The sequence below is a fragment of the Siphateles boraxobius genome, unplaced genomic scaffold (genome assembly GCF_051911475.1).
Source record: "Siphateles boraxobius isolate OS27281-9 unplaced genomic scaffold, OSU_SipBor_1 43, whole genome shotgun sequence".
In the NCBI taxonomy this organism is placed as follows: Eukaryota; Metazoa; Chordata; class Actinopteri; order Cypriniformes; family Leuciscidae; genus Siphateles; species Siphateles boraxobius.
Genome location: NW_027509064.1, coordinates 39,682 through 56,982, shown reverse-complemented (window position 1 = coordinate 56,982; position 17,301 = coordinate 39,682). Strand labels below are relative to the sequence as shown.

At 36.3% G+C, this 17,301-nt stretch overlaps 2 protein-coding genes across 3 annotated transcripts in view; one reads left to right on the top strand and one right to left on the bottom strand.

Moving 5' to 3' along the window:
- nkiras1 (NFKB inhibitor interacting Ras-like 1) overlaps nt 1-3,327 on the bottom strand; it is a 375,749-nt gene extending 372,422 nt beyond the window's left edge. The window contains exons 1-3 of one of the 2 annotated variants that reach the window (XR_013193650.1): nt 3,036-3,183; nt 2,342-2,446; nt 746-987 (exon numbers count right to left, since the gene is read on the bottom strand). Coding sequence is in view for 1 of the 2 variants with exons in the window: in XM_077200096.1 (XP_077056211.1) it covers nt 746-987; nt 2,342-2,435 (336 nt within the window). In the remaining variant the exon portion in view is untranslated. Of the gene's footprint in view, nt 1-745; nt 988-2,341; nt 2,447-3,035 lie in introns of both variants that reach the window. The other variant, XM_077200096.1, reaches the window with a different exon arrangement.
- Nucleotides 3,328-3,396: 69 nt separating this feature from the next.
- On the top strand, nt 3,397-16,800 carry rpl15 (ribosomal protein L15). The gene is made up of 4 exons (XM_077200093.1): nt 3,397-3,473; nt 4,349-4,530; nt 6,108-6,244; nt 16,441-16,800. The coding sequence occupies exons 2-4, from the start codon at nt 4,359-4,361 to the stop codon at nt 16,744-16,746; spliced, it is 615 nt and encodes a 204-aa protein (XP_077056208.1). The 5' UTR covers nt 3,397-3,473; nt 4,349-4,358; the 3' UTR covers nt 16,747-16,800.
- Nucleotides 16,801-17,301: the final 501 nt, after the last annotated feature.

Genomic DNA, 17,301 nt, shown 5'->3' with positions numbered 1-17,301 from the left:
GTGACAGTACAGCCATTTATAATGTAAAAAGGTTAGTTCACCCAAAATGATAATTTTTTCATCATTTACTCACCTGTATTCCAAACTTGTATCAGAAAACAAAAGAAGATATTTTAAAGTCAGTAATCAAACAGTTGACGGTGGCCATTGACTTTTCCATAGTAGGAAAAAAATACCATGGAAGTCAATGGCCACCGTCAACTGTCAAGTTGAAAGAGAGAAAGAAGAAAGGAACTCATACAAGTTTGGAACAACTTGAGGGTAAGTAAATGATGACAACATTTTTGGGTGAAACATCCCTTTAATAATAGAGAACTAAATCAGCATAATTATAATGATTTCTAAAAGATCATGACACTGAAGACTGACACTGAAATTACATTTTAGAATATATTCAAATGTAAAACGGTTCTTTTAAATTGTAATAATAGTTCACAATATTATTGTTTTAACTGTATTCTTGATCAAATACACCAATCACAAACTTAGATATTGTTGTTGTAGGCCTATAGGTTACAAACACACACACACACACACACACACACATATATATATATATATATATATATATATATATATATACTGTATATATCACCATGCTTCGTTTTCTTTTTACAAAATATTTAGTTTATTTCGATTATATGTGGTGAAATATAAGCCGGACATGTTATTAACAGATTTGTATAATCTGGCTCTCCTGTCAATAAGACATTTTTAAATCTTTAATATTTGTGGATTTTCATGCCTCTTTTTTGTCTCTGGACTTGTCTATCTCCTTCTTCAAGAGCTCGACTTTTTTGAAGGACTCCAGACTGTCCACACTGTAGACCAGCACGAAGCCGTCGGCCACTGAGAAGAAGTGTTTGGGTAAATCCAGACCCTCACGGAGCCCTCTTGTGTCAAAGAGACGTAACTGCTCTCTCACACCACGGTCCGTCTCGACAGACGCCACATATATATCCTCCTGAGTGTCGTTTGTTTCTGCACCTGAAACAGGACAGTCCTGTTTCATTTTAATGTCTACTTATATGTATGTTCATACACTATTCATTCTTTCATGAATAATAAATGCATGATTCATACATTTCAGACAATTCAAAGAGGTCATGACATGATTTTTTAAAATTATTTTATTATGTTCCTTGAGGTTCACTTATAATGTTAAAGAGATAGCCCTAGTTCACCCCAAAATGAAAATTCTGTCATCACTTACTCACCCTCAAGTTGTTCCAAACCTGTACGAATTTATTTCTTCTGCTGAACACAAAAGAAGATAATTTGAAGAATATGGGTAACCAAACAGTTGATGGACCCCACTGACTTGCATAGTATTTATTTATTTATTTTTTGCCCATACACGGAAGTCAATGTGGATCATCAACTGCTAGTTACCGACATTCTTCCAAATATCTTCAAACGTTGAACAGAAGAAAAAAATTAATACAGGTTTGGAACAACTTGAGTGTGAGTAAAGGATGGCAGTTTTTTAATTTTGGGTGAACTATCCCTTTAATTAAAATGACAGCATATAGGAATGAATCTCTTTGTTTACTTCAAACGGTTATAGTAACCCCTCCACCCTTACACACCTGTGTCCTGCAGAAAAACGCAAATAATCAATGTTTCATATAAATTATGTTAGTATTTTTAAACAAACAAAAAAAATAAAAAAATAAAAAACTATTAAAAAAACTAAATTCCACTGCAACCCATACATATGTTAAAAATACAATGTAGGCTATTAGTTTAGCAGTTGGTCTATTTATGAAGTGTAAATTAAATAATTTATTACTAACCAATAATAAACAAACAAATAAATGAATCATTCACTAAATTACAGTGTTAATGTTGCAAAATTCAAGTGAATGAAATTACTTCAATTTCAGCTGGAAAGACTGTGTCATTAATCAGCTCAATTCAGTTCTCTACCAATCAGTATCGTTGCAGTCAAATCGATAATATTTGTTTGTTCTCTTTTATTAAGCCCCAATTGAGCAAGCCAAAGGCGGACAATATTTTATTACCCATATTTTTTTGTATTTGTCTATAATACTCAGTGAGCTTGGTTCCGTCTATCTGTAAATTAGAAAGATACTGAAGATTTTTGTATATCTAAGTTACTGTTAATTATGATGTCTTTACTGTAAATATTCATTTGGAATCCAATTTTTACTTATCTGATTCAAGTCACATTCATGTACGTTACCGATATCCTTTCTAGTGTATGTTTTCCCATCAAGCTGATGTGCAGCAGCTGCCATGAACACTTAATTTTGGAGTCATGTGAACTATGAACTGAGGTGTTTTTGATATGACTTTTGAATGGACGGATCACACATACCTGCAGTGTGAGAGCCATACAGTAACTGCTCCAGGATGGCTGTTTTCCCCACTGATGCCATACCACAAACGACAACCTTACAACCCTTACCCATAATCACCTGGCCTGAAACACACAAGCAAACAACACATCCAGAACCACCAGCAGGGAAGCAGTATAATAAGCATGACAGGTGAATGTGAAAATAGGCAAAAATAGTTCTAGTTTTCTAGTAACTTTTTTATTAATTCCACATTACAATTTTTTTGTATTTAAATAACAATTTGACTATTTAAACTGGAAACACATATATTAATTATTTGCATATATGCTTTATGTAATTTTTTGTTCCCTAGCATGTTTGAGCAATGGAAGCAAGAAATTCACATTAGGTTCTCAGGAACACATGTACTTTTACACCTGATTGGTGACCTCGATGCAATCGTTTCTTTATTTTAAATGTTACAAATTTATTTTTTTAGATTTCAATGCAAAAATGATATTTAATGTGGTTTCAGATTTTTGGACATCATTATGCACAACAATTATATGTATTTAAATTTAAATTAAATATTGCGTAGCTTAAATAAAATAAACATAATGCTCAGTTTAGTGTTTGTCAAAGGAAAGGCATTTTCAGTTGTCTTAACTTGAGATCAGACATGCATTCATTCATGACAGTTACTAGACTGACAGTTACTAAACAATAACTCACCGTTACGCAGATTGCTTGACAATAAACATATGATCGAAGAAATCGATCAATGTTAAATCAGATGAATGTGAATATAAGACTTTTAATACCATCACTTCGTGATAGAGGTGTTATAAAACGTTATTTCCGGAAGTCGTTTGCCTCTTTTTGCTCTGGGTCTGAAACAGAATGTCCTTAGACGGCTTTGCTCTGCACCTTGAACCATTGCTGATAAGAGAACAGTGATGACTTGAGATTTACGAATAAATGTGTTATAACACTGTTTTAGCGCAGTGTATCTAATCTGTTAAATACATTTGTGATTTATAAAATCTAATTCTTAAACACAGACTACATTTCCCACAACTATTTAACAACGGAACCGGAAATTCGCAAGAAAAAGTCTAATAAAGCATTATGGGTAAACTTGCTCTCTCTTTCCGGTTAGTACGCCATCAAGTAAGCGAGACTTTCTCATTTTTCTGCACTCAGAATCCATCAAATATCTCAGTGTATTTAATGACATCCAAATCACACAATTAATGTATTTAATGCGGAATATCTTAGCTGTGCTATCTAACCATTATTTTTCTCCCATAATGATGATGTACATTCATTTTAACGCTAAATTGTGAAGAGTTGAGTAGCTAATGTCACGCCGGAGGTTGCACGTTTCTTCCATTTTAAGTCAGAACTGAATTAAACGTATTATATTATGTCAAATGTCATTTTCTTGCATTGTATTTTAAAAGGTTTCTGAAATAATTGTCTGTGACTTGAAAGTTGAGTTTTCTCATGACTGCATGTATCAGTCGCCATGCCAAAGCTATCCACAACAAGACACTGCTGATGGGTACAATAGGTTATTAAATAATTCTTCCTTAAAGCAACTGCTTTGGAAATGAAATATAAGATAATTTAACTGTTAATCCTTAAAATTTAATATGTGACCTGCTCAACAGATATCAGACGAGTTTAATAATTTAAACGAGTTTTATGACAAGGTCGCTGAGGATGGGAAAAATATTACATTTCTGTGCAAACTTTGCCCGCCGATAAAATAAACTGAACTAGTGCACTTTAAAATTTGTGAACTGAACTTTGAACTAGTTCATGTAGAAAGTGAACTTTCCCAACACCGGCTGCTTGTGATGTAGTATAAAAAATGTAAGTGCTCATGTAGTCTCAATGAGCTCATCAACAATGTGCACACAGGTGAGTAAAATGGTGTTAGTAAAACTTTTAGAAGCATTGTCAACTTATGCAGATAGCTTGGATATGTTGTTTTTTCATTAAGAGTTTTCTTAACATTAGTCTAATTTTTGGTGTCGCAGGTGAGGCATCATGGGAGCGTACAAGTACATGCAGGAGCTATGGAGGAAGAAGCAGTCGGATGTGATGAGGTTTCTGCTCCGTGTGCGGTGCTGGCAGTACCGTCAGCTGTCCTCCCTTCACCGGGCTCCGAGACCCACCAGACCCGATAAAGCTCGCAGACTGGGATACAAGGCCAAACAGGGTGAGTGATGTGAGCAGTCCGGTGTCTAAGGGTTTACTGGTGGCGTATGGTTTTTCTGAGCAATATATCACAAAGCACTTTTCAGTAGGGCTGTAACGATTTTCAAACTGAAATGAAAAACCGTGATAAACAATAAACAATCCCATTGTTGAGGCTAAGAGAGGTTGACCTTACTTTACCTTTTGTCACAAAAAATGTTCTTCCTTGACATTTGATTATATAGTAATTAGGGGTGTAACGTATACGTATTTGTCCCGTGAATTTTTGTCTTGAGTACAATACTTACACAGCGTTGTCGCGTAATCACCATTAACCACCACCAACAATCACAATAAAGCTCTGTGTTTTGTTACTTTCCTTAAGAAACAGTGTTATTTTTTTCCCCAATTTATCACGAAATTCAAACAATAAATGCTGTTTTAACGCTCTTTAATGTAGCGTGACAGATCACTTTATAGGCGCCTCAGTTAAAGCATCAGAAGGTATGTTGAAAGATAAAGTACTTGCTGAAATGTATTATATCATGTATTCGCTCAGTGTTTCAATGGCGGAAAGACATAAGTAAAACAGCTTTTAAACAATATCCCACATAGCATTACATTTACGTCAGACAAGTCATTGTCCACAGCTTGTTAGTCAGCTAGAGAAATAACTATTTCGCTAAATATATGCACTATATTAACCTTTATGTTCATTATATTGTACTTAACCTGTTGGTGATGTCTTGATTATTTAATGTATGTTTAAAATGTTGTGAAAATGACAGCCAGTGTGTAAAGGATTATATTTCAACAACAAATTGGAGTAAAAACGTATATTTAAATTTATATGCAATTTGTTATTTGAGTGTTGATTTATTATATCTAAAAATAAATAGCTACTGAATTTAGGCTCATAGTTTGTGCTGTGTTAACCTTTATTATTATAATACCGTGCAAGTAAGGGCTCCCTATATAGTTTACAGCATTAGCAGAGAGAACTTTTTATCCTTAATACATTTTTAACTAATAACTGAACACATTTAAAGACAGACTCAATTAGTTTATTAAACCACTGTTAAATAGGGGGGGAAAGCAATTTTGTTTAGTTCCGTACCTTTTTATCCGCTGTACACTTATCAGCAACTGTTGACTCTAAGAAGTCATGTTTGACATACCTCAAGCACGTAGTCATGACACAGTGATGTCTTATAATCATATTCATCAGATTTATCATTGATTTTTGTCGATCAGTTATTTAACTGTATATGTATGCATATGTGTATAGAACAACAATAATATAGAAATTGTAAATTGAATGAACGTAAGAATTAAGGGGGTAGGAGTACAAGTTTGACTTCCTACTCCTTTTCGTACATGTAATAGAAGTATGTTAACAGGAAAGACGTGTACTTTGTTTGCTGCTCATTTGTTGTTTTTTTTCTCCTGTTTTTAAACATTGTTTTATATTTTTATATACTTTCTTTTCCATGTTCGAAATAAAGATTTCAAATTCAAACCACTCAGTTGAATGTCCTGTAACTAATTTCTCCCCGTGTTTTTTGTGTGTATCTGAACTCTTTGCTCTTGACCAATCAGGCTACGTCATCTACCGTATACGTGTGCGCCGTGGAGGTCGCAAGCGTCCCGTACCTAAAGGTGCCACCTACGGCAAACCCGTGCACCATGGCGTCAACCAGATCAAGTTCGCACGCAGCCTGCAGTCAGTAGCTGAGGTATGTGAGCAGCATCTCAGCCTATGAGGTCATCCACAATTGGACAACACCTTGACGCGTTTTGTTCAGTCAGACAGATTGTATTTGCTAAAATCTACATACTGTACACACTTCACAACTGTCTTAAAAGTGCCCATGTACACAATCGGGCACAAGTTTAGAATAATGGACCTGTTGTCCCTGTCAATAATGCACACTAGGATCAGTTCCTGTGTAAATATTCTTAGGATGTTCTTCACAGAGCACGTGTGCACCGAAAACTGCTGTGCGTCAGACAGTGTGTGGTTATTGAGTTAGTTGGCACTATAGTGAGAATGGTATAGTTCTTAGTAGAGATCACAAAAGTACCTGTACTTTTGTACCAATTCAACAATCAAGCCACAACTCTCTCCGTGTATAAACACCCCTACTGACTTGGTTCTGGAAGTATTTTCCAATAATAAAAAAAAAAAATCGTTGGGATTTGAAGTCTTTGTTAAACAGTTCCTCCAGAATTCTGCAATCGCAGAATTTAGTGCAATATAAAGCAAACTAATTTGGAGGAGCTTGCAATTTTTGTTAATTGCCACAGATGTTGGGCCTAGACACGTCGTGTGATGTCACAAGGCACATTCAGCCTAAAGGGCTGTACACACCGGGACGAATGTCGGCGCGCGTTATACGCCAGTGTTTTTTGTTCACTCTAGGGCTGGATGATTAATAGAAAAATAATCGAAACCGAAATTTAGAGCCTATAACCGACGTAATTTTACCATGTCGGTTTTTTAATCCTATTAATATTTCTGCCCACTGTGTGTTAATGTACTTTCCCCTCTTAAAACATATTACCGCGTGTTTAGTCATGTAACTCCGCCCCGTCCAGTCTGCGACATTGAAGCAACAGGAGCCACTTTCACACAGCGCGTTGATCCCGGGAAATTGCCAGAACAAACACCTTCTGTGTGAACGCAAACACGACCCGGGATTGATGCCAGGTTGGGGACATAGTAACATTGCCGTGTTCAGTCCCGGAACGTGCGCTGTGTGAACAAAAGCCATAATCAATGCCGTGTCGTAATGATGGCGCTAAGCCGGGATCGTTCGCCAGCGTGAAACGGTTCGTAATGCGCTAGTTTATGATCGAATCAGAGAAAAAAAATGCACAAGCGTGGTTTCTCGAGAGAAATCGCAGCTCATAAGCAAACTATAGACGCTGCTGGGACATCTCACGTGTCTTTGCGGGTTGTGTGTGTCTGTGTGAACGCACTCTCTTGATTCCGGAAAATCACTGGCAGTGTGAATGAACCAAAGTCAAACGAACCCGGGTCAAATCCCGGGCCACTTTATCAGTGTATTTTCCAGAATCTCTGTGTGAAAGGGAACTCAAACGCTGAGTCAACTCAGCAACAGGAGCCGCTTGTACCAAAGAAACACGCGAAAAAAAGAGAGAGACTGACAAACGCCCAGCAACAAGTGCCTCCACTCCACAAAGCAGGTTTCGATAACACAAGCATTTACAAATGCTAGACAATATGAAAAGGATTAGTTTTTTTAGTTTTATACAAGTTATATTTTACTTTTAAGATGGCAATATTTACAATAATTTATTTTGTTTACAAAAATAACTATTTTCTACACTTTTAGGAAACTTACTTTTAGGAAACTTTCTTTTTACATTAAAACTGAATTACTTTTTTATAAGACGTTTTTATTTCAAGCATTGTATGCTTTGTTTGATTCAATTGTTTGAAATATTTATTAAGCATTAAAAGCTATCTGTGCGTTTCCTTATTTTAGATTCACAAAGATAGGATAATGCATTCTTTCATTAAAAAAAATAACCATGACCATATTTACAGTATAAGTCTTGCCAGTGACACGAGAGAGATTTTTTTTTTAAATCGTTCAATAATCGTAATCGAGGTAACTTGTTCGATTAATCGCGATTATAATTTTAGCCAAAATCGTCCAGCTCTAGTTCACTCCCAAGCGATTTTCACTGACGATGAGCCGAGTGGACATGCAAATTCATTCCCTGACATTAGATGGTGCTTATGTACATGAAAGCCTATGTACATGAAAGACAATTAAGTGAAATGAAACTCACCATCAAGGCTCATTTGCTCTGCAATACCACTCCATAACAGGTTTCTTTTATCAATATTTTTGTAGTCACTGTCTCGTTTGTCATACAGTTCCTTATGTTCCGACACCAACGAGACCAGCAGCTCTTCATTAATCTTGGCTTGCATCTTCCTCGTCTTTTTCCCGGCAGTGTGTAGACGCTTCTTGCCGTATATCATCTTCGCTGTTACGTATGTGTGCTCGGCAAGACCGTTTTGTGTTTGAGCGCCCCCAGGTTGTGTTTTACTGTAACTTCAGAAGCTCCAGACACGTGAGCAAAAGCACCAATCTCATTGGTCGGATAGTTTTTGACGCGGTGCGTCAAATAAAAAAAACGAACCCGAGGCATTTTTTTTTAAATGACGCATTTACGCGTGGTGTTTTTCACGTCGGTGTGCACACTCACATTGGCGCCCTTTGTTTAATCACGAGGCGTTAAACGTCGGCAAATATCGCGCGCGAAATTCGTCCTGGTGTGAACAGGCTTTAAGGAAAGCAGGGTGGCCGCGGGTCCTTAAAGTCTTAAAATGTCTTAAAGTTTCCCTAATAAAAGGCCTTAACCTGTTAAGCACTGAAGCCATTTTTGAGTTTTGTCTGAGAGACACGCATAAAAGTACAGACTCATAACTCCAAAACTGTAACAAGGAGAGTCAAAAGGGAGGTATTGTTTGATAGAAGACTTTTCAAATTTTTTGAAAATATAAATTACATTACATTTGGACATTCTCCTGCTGAGAAACTGCTGATAAAAGACAAAAAAATATATATAATTTTTATTATGATTTTTCATATTTCTTGTTTGACATAGAATAACTCTGGAAGGAAATATGGTAGCTCAAAAATTCTTTTTTGGTGAAGTCCCTCTACAGGTGACCTGCATCTGGATAAAATTTTGTGGTGATTGCATAAAGTACTCAAAAGTTACAGCATTCTGAACAAACGTAGCCTTTTTGTTTAGTCCTCACACATTTGAAAGGCAATAAAAAATTGTTGTTTTCTGAGTGACACACAAAACTAAAGACTCATAACTCCAAAACTATAGCAAGGAGAGTCAAAAGGTAGGTATCGTTTGATAGAACACTTTTCAAATTTTTTGAAAATATAAATTACATTACATTTGGACATTTTCCTGCCGAGAAAAGACAAAAAATAAATATAATTTGTATTATGATTTTGCATATCTTTCTTATTTGACATATAATAACTCAGGAAGGAAATAAGGTAGGTGGAAAATTCTTTTTTGGTGAATTCCCTCTACATGTGAGCTGCATCTGGATAAAATTGTGTGGTGATTGGATAAAGGAATCAAAAGTTACAGCATTTGGAACCAAGACAGGCTTTTTGTTCAGTCATTGACGCCCCCTAATGGGTATTTTTAAAATTGTTCCTCCATGGAGAATATCTTGTCATAAACGCAATAGATTATGTTCATTTTGGGCTCATTTTAATTGTAATAGTATGCTGTAAAAAATATGTGCCATTTTCAACGATCTGTGAATGTTTCATGAGCTGTTTTATGTTTTTGGCACATTGCAGTACATAGTAAAAAAAAGTATTTTATAGATTATGAAAAAAATATAATAATATAATAAAAAAATAATCGGGCGGTGCCCTCAGAGTTAGAGGGACTACTCAGCACTCGTTCAGAGTTGATCGAAGTTGTTAGATGCTTTAAAAAGCTGAGATTCTAAGCTTTAAGATGATACATATTTTGTGTTATCCCACGTTTGAAAAAAGCACGGATGGCTCCGAAAACATTGGAAAACACATTGCATCCCGGAAAGATGAGAGACATTTTTTTTAGCCAAGCATGCATCACTTCGTGAGGTATATCTCGTGATCAACGAAATGGATCATGTTGTGTTTGGGCTCTTTGTAATCGTGAGAATCTGCTGTCAATAAAGATGTTCGATTTTTCACAATCCATGCATGTTTCATAGAGTTATGAGCTGAAACGTCACATCAAAACAACATAGCATCACTGCTACTGCTACTTCATTGGTGCGCATAGTGCAACGTCATGTGTTAGAAGTCCATAAGGAATATCTTTAGATCTGAGTGATGGATTATGGTGAGTTTGGGCTCTTTTAATCTTAACAATCTGCTGTAAATAATGATGTGCCATTTTACACGATTTATGCATGCTTCATTGAGTTATGAGTGAAATCGCGGCATTAGTGCTCCATCTATATACAAGGCTCTATGTGCGCCTGTGGGGGTGCGTGTGTTACAACTCCATTAGGAATATCTTAAGATCTGAGTGATGGATTATGCTGTGTTTGGGCTCTTTTTGATCGTGAGAGTCTGCTGAAAATAATGTTGTGCAATATCCTACGATCTGTGCATGTTTCATGAAGTTATAAGCGAAAAACCAAAGCGAGTGCTTCACCAGTATATACTTGGCTAGGTACGTCTGTGGTATTTTTTGTGTTGGAACGCCATGAGGAATATCTTTAGATCTGATTTATGGAATATATTGAGTTTGGGCTCTTTTTAATCGTGAGCCCCTGCTGTAAATAACGATATGTCATTTTTCATGATCGATGTATCTTTCATGAAGATACGAGTGAAAAGGCCAAGTCTAAGCTACCTTGCTTGGCTACGTGCGTCTGTGGATTTTCTTTGTGGTAGAAATCCATGAGGAATATCTTTAGTTCTGAGTGATGGATTATGTTAAGTTTGGACTCATTTTAATCGTAAGAATCTGCTGTAAATAATGATGTGTCATTTCCCACAATCGGAGTATGTTTAATGAAGTTACGAACGGAAATGTGCCTTAAATTATGCATCCTTATATGATTTACATATGGTCTCTTGAGGGGCTTCTTGTACAAAACCTCACTCAAGTTTAGTAAAAAGCCCGAAACAATTATACTTGTTCTATTCTACTCATTGAGACCTTTCAAATGACATATGGCACATGACTATCTGAGCTGTATGATGTATTTGACATATTGTAGTATGTACTACTTCATAAATTATGAAAACATTTTTTTTCTATTTATCAGCAAATAACTCATCACTACTTAGGAAGTTATAAAATTGGCTACATTAATTGTAAATTTCAGACTCTAAGCTTTCAAATGACACCTATTTTAAGTTGATCAAGGTAATATTTTTGAAAAATATTATTATTATTTTTTATCGAAGCTAGGTGGCGCCAGCTGGCGGTACACTCCGTTTTAGAGGGATTACTCAGCACTCGTTAGGAGTGTTATTCCATTTCAGTGGTTGCTTAGAAATTTGAATATGAATTTTTTTTCGCGGGGGGGGCGCCCCGTTGCCCCCGGTACCGGGGGCGTTGGTTATTAACAGGTTAAAAAGTATTAATGTCTTAAATTCAGATTCTATGGGTCTTAAATATTTCTGGTCACATTACCGCTAAAATTTCTCCAGTCTGACGGAAAAAATGTCCGTCAAATAACCAGTGAAGCATCGAATCGTGAGAATGATTCTGATTTTATTACATAAACAGCGATTGATAATGATAATGCAGGACTCGACATTAATACTTGTCCGCTTGTCCGGGACAAGTGGATTTTTTGAAGGGACAAGTAAAAGAGAATTTTACTTGCCCGACCGGACAAGTAGCCTGATGAGAACAAAAACAAAAATAACTAGGGAATGACTAAACCGAGAGAATGATTCTGATTTTATTACATTTATTGTAAGTTGCGATCGATTGTGGATAATAAATGCATTACTGACGGTAAGGTTGCGCTGTTGACGCTCAGGCAGATTTCGAGGAGAAATCTACACAAATGACCGCAACACACACACACACTCATTTAACAACATACTGCCAATAATAAATCTAAATGTGGAGTTTTATATGTTTAACATATGTTAAGCAAACTCAATTATTTTTCCTGAATATCATCACGATTGAAAATGTGACATTGATTTCCTACAACAGTTCAATAAACAGTTAAAATTAAGTCACTTACATTTTAGATGCACTATTGCCTGTTTTTGTTCTGTTTCAGCAGCGAAAATAGTTCCAAACAAAAATCGCAGCAGAACCACGCGCATCTCACAGGAACACTCAACCTGTTTTCATTACTGAATGATTCAGCATTTTGAACGAATCGTTTGAGTCAAAGATTCAATGACCCATTCATAAACATCTGTCTCATTCTTGAATGAATCAGCCGTTTGAATGAATGAATCAGTGACTCACTCATTAAGACGGTCGCCTGCCACCACCTACTGGCGGTTTAGTGTTATGTTTAAAACATAGCTTTAAAAGTAGTATCATTCTTGTTTCTTATTTGTATATTTAAATCGATTTCATACCATTATTTTATGCAATTGTAATTTTTCAGTGTAAATTTAATCAGCCCTACCTAGGGTAACAGCCCTAGAGTGTCTTATTATTCTAAATAATTTAATTTATTGATCAAATTTAGGAATTTAAAATTTACCCTTTAAAGGTGCAGATATTACAATATGCCGATTTAAATATCAAAGCTGATTGAACACTGATGAGAATATTGCTTCAGAATAAATTAACACAAAAAAAACTTTTTTACCCGGACAAGTGAATTGTCAAAAGGACAAGCACATGAAAAGGCTTAATGTCGAGCCCTGCATGTATTTCTGCAGCGCTGTTGAGACTCGGTCTGCCTGTCTCTGTGAGAGATTTTAAAGTGAGAAATCAAAACTGATGTGCATAACAGCACACAAAAAAACTCGAAGAAGAAACTGAGGTAAAAATTAAAAATGTTGATTTTTTTATTTTTATCATATGATATAGTTAAGTAACATGACAGGAGCTATTTTGCTGAATATTCTTACGATTGCAAATGTTACATTGATTTTAGTTCAATAAACAAGTAGTTAATATTAAATTACTTCAATTGCTTAGGTTAAACATTAAATATTACATATACGTATGTAATATAATGTGAATTTCCATCACAGGTTTGGTCTTAAATTTCATTCAAAGTGGCATTAAAAAGGTCTAAAAAAGTCTTAAATTTAACTTGTTTATATCTGTAGACACTCTGGAAAGCCCACTTTGAAGTAGGCTACGTGCGTTGAACTTGAATAGATCAATACATTTCTGTTTGGGCCATTGCTTTGGCAATCTCTCACACAAGTGTGGATGCTCTGAGTTACATCGTTTCCATCAGTCGGTTCTGTTTATCAACAATGTCTGTATGCTGCATGAAAGAGGCTCACTGTGAATTCTGTGCACTTTAATCTGTTTGAAACAATTGTTTACTTTAAAGATAACTGTAAGGCCTGCCCAATCGACCCAACAATGGTTTTCTATAAGCGGGTGAAGTAGGGCTGTGCAATTAATTGAATTTCGATTTTGGCCCCCAATGATCACCAAAATAGTACAAATCGAGTGAAAATGATTATTTTGCCATGTTCTGTTTTGCAAGAACACTCTTATTTTGTCTTGTGTTCTGAATGACACACGCACATCCGTCCCTCCCGAAGCCATAAACTCTCTCAGCTTGAATGTTTAAACTGATAAGATTTAAGAAGTGAAAATTATCAACTTTAGTTGTGATGCAATGCTGGCCCGATTGTGCAAGTGACAATTCCGTCATGTCCCGACTCCTAAACAGGAGAGTGTAGTTGCAACGCTTGTCTTGTCCAACCCATTTTTAGAGACAGAGAGAGAAGACGCAGCACCGCTAAACACTCACGCGGTTTGTGAAATTGCGTCTTTGACGAAGTTTTAAAATAATTGATTTGATTTTATAATCTGTGTGGATTAATTTAGGCTACTCATACAATCTACATGCTAAAGTGAATCAATGTTTGCTGGGGAATTTCCCACATTATAAGTGGTAGACCTGTGGGAATTATTAAATGCTTATTGAGGTATTATCTGTTATATTATTTATTTTAATAGGTAAAGTACCATAAATGTTCAAATTTCGATTTTATTTTTTAAGAATTGTTTGAAATATTTTTAATAAATGCAACACGTTCCCAAAGTCATGTGAAATAATTGTTACATAATCGTGATATCAATACGGACCAAAATAATCGTGATTATGATTTTTTCCGTAATCAATCAGCCCTAGGGTGAAGGTTTTCTTCTCAGTGTGGCAAAGTAATTTAATTCCAATTAAACTTTTATCTGACTCCATTTTATCACAACCTCAAATTGGAATGCCAATTGGTTATAGGAAATTTATATAATAGTTTAGCTACGCAATTTGATCTTATTTAGCTCTTAACTCTTATTGAACTCGTTCATCCGGGTGCCAAAGTCGCACAGGTTCCTCACACCGGCCATTCATTTTTATGTGGGTCCAAGATCACAAACTCGTCAGTCTGGGTCACTGACAGAGATAATTGACTACTGTTTAGAAGGCCGCCTTCATGCTTTCTCCATCTAAAATTATTTTGTTTAGTCCCCATAAATCTGTATACACTTGAATACACCCTGCCCAAGGGTGTCCTACAATGTTCATATTGAAGGCTATGAAAACAAGTAAATGTAACCATGTAGGCTATGCTGTATTATGGGCAAAATTACATTCTAACATTAACAACAACATTACCATCTAAAAATGAATTATTTTTTTTAACAAGTTAAATTCAGTTTTTAAATACTACATAGAACATTTAATGTCCAACAAATATTTTAGATAAATGTATATTTTTTGTTCAGCATTATAACACTTCCATTTTGTTGCACTTCGTCGCTCGTTCACTGAAGTTTAGCAGAGACTCGCTTGTATAAGGCTTGTCCACTTCTGACAGCAAAACGGAAATATTTGCATGACTTTCTAACATAAACAGATGGAGAAATTACCTGTGAAATACAAGTTAAACGCATTAAACCACACAAGTATCTGTCAAAGCATCTGATGCATATTGCATCAACTATATCTCACAAGTTATTTTGAAGCCTTTAATATAAAGCATGTCTCATATTTTGGAAAAATTAGATTCTGCACTTTACCCGCTGCCACTCACTGTTTCCTAGGGTTGGGTATCGTTTGAATTTGAACGATTACGATTTCGATTCCTTGTTTCGATTCCGGTTCCTAACGATTCTCGATTCCGATTTTAAGAGGCAGGGTCAAAAAAAGTTTAGGATATTTTAAATGAGCTAGCTAACCAACAATCTTTCTGAAGGAAATAGTCTAACCTTCTCCATCAAATGAACTTTTTACTTTTTATGAACTTGACTATGAATTTCTCACAGGGTTGTTTTCAACTACAATATAAATATCAAATCTATGAACTTGAATATAAATATTATAAATTATGAATATATTTTCACAAGGGTACACTTTCCTCAAGAGAGCTTTATTTTTGAAAACCTCATGAAAACACATTTACACTGGAGTGTATGATGCTGCAGGTACTTAAACATGTTACCGTGCTCCCACTGATGGGCTAACCTAGTGCAGAATAGCAAATAAACAATAAGAAACAACTTGTAAAACCTTCGTCATCTGGCGAGGAGAGAGCAACCAGCGAAATAACCTGTGCACCGAACGGCATCGAGAGCACTTTTGGAACACATCCATGCCTTGGTTTGATGCTGCGTTCACACCAGACGCGAATAGAGTGTCTGGCGCGAGTGATTTCAATGCAAAGGTGCGTAAAAAATTCCTGCGGTGCGAATGGGTGCGTCAATTTCGCTCTTGACGCGCAAATGGATTCAAAGTGTTCAACTGTATAGCTAGATGCGGTAGGCGCGAATTTGACGCGCTATTAGCAGCATTAGGACGACTCTCGAGTTGCTTCGCTCTGTTATGCCAACACTTCCAGTGGACGCTTCTTTGTTGGTGTTCAGCGGTTTCTTCCGGTCGGCGGACTGTGAATCGAAACTAGGAATCGAAATTTAAACTTTTGAACGATACCGGGAAAATCGCAAAGTTAGTCCCGGTTCCAATCGATACTCGATACCCAAGCCTACTGTTTCCTCTGTCTTCAATACACATCTCCGTTATGATTTGAAATGTTAATGTCTTTATATGTTTTTATATATGCTTGTTTTTATTTTTTTAATGACTTTAATTTACACAAGTTGACGTCTGTGGAGTTTCTCACCTGTATCCTGGTGGTATTGTGGTGGTGTTCTAACCTCTCTGTTGGTTTTGTGTTTTCAGGAGCGTGCTGGTCGTCATTGCGGAGGTCTGCGGGTGCTAAACTCTTACTGGGTTGGTGAAGATTCCACATACAAGTTCTTTGAAGTGATCCTCATTGACACCTTCCACAAAGCCATCAGGCGCAACCCTGACACGCAATGGATAACCAAGGCTGTGCACAAGCACAGGGAAATGCGTGGGCTCACGTCTGCTGGCAAGAAGAGCCGTGGTCTGGGCAAGGGCCACAAGTTCCACCTCACCATCGGTGGCTCTCGTCGTGCAGCCTGGAAGAGACGCAACACCCTGCAGCTGCACCGTTACCGCTAAACCAATTGTGCTACAACTGTACATTTATCCAAATAAAGTACCTTTCTATGGTCATGTGATGTGTCTTTATTATGTGGTTTTAGACCAACAGAATCTGCAATATGTAAGTTATCAAGATGATAGAATGTGTTTTTGGTTATTTGCGCTATTAGTAATTTGCATTGCGGGTTTTTCGTAAGAGGATTTTGCATGAGTGTAAATTCCAAAGATTTGTGTCGAACGTAGTGGTCCTTTTGTTTGCATGTAGTCTTGATCAGAAGGATCCAGATTTGTAAATCCCCCATTTTTCTATCCAGCATCAGGTAATGCAGCTTTCTTTGTGCTGGTTTTTCAAAGACAATTGGATTCAATCACCCTGATCATGATAAATACTTTACAAATACAGATTTCCAGTTCTTTAAATGGGCTTGTGTATCACAATGCTTGCTATGTAAAGAGCAACAGGACCTTTTGATGTTGCTGTCACATTTTGGGTTTGAAGATACAGAAAATGGCACAAAACAAACTTCCTTGTCCATTTGAGTTTTCTTTAAAACAGACCATTTCTCACCCACA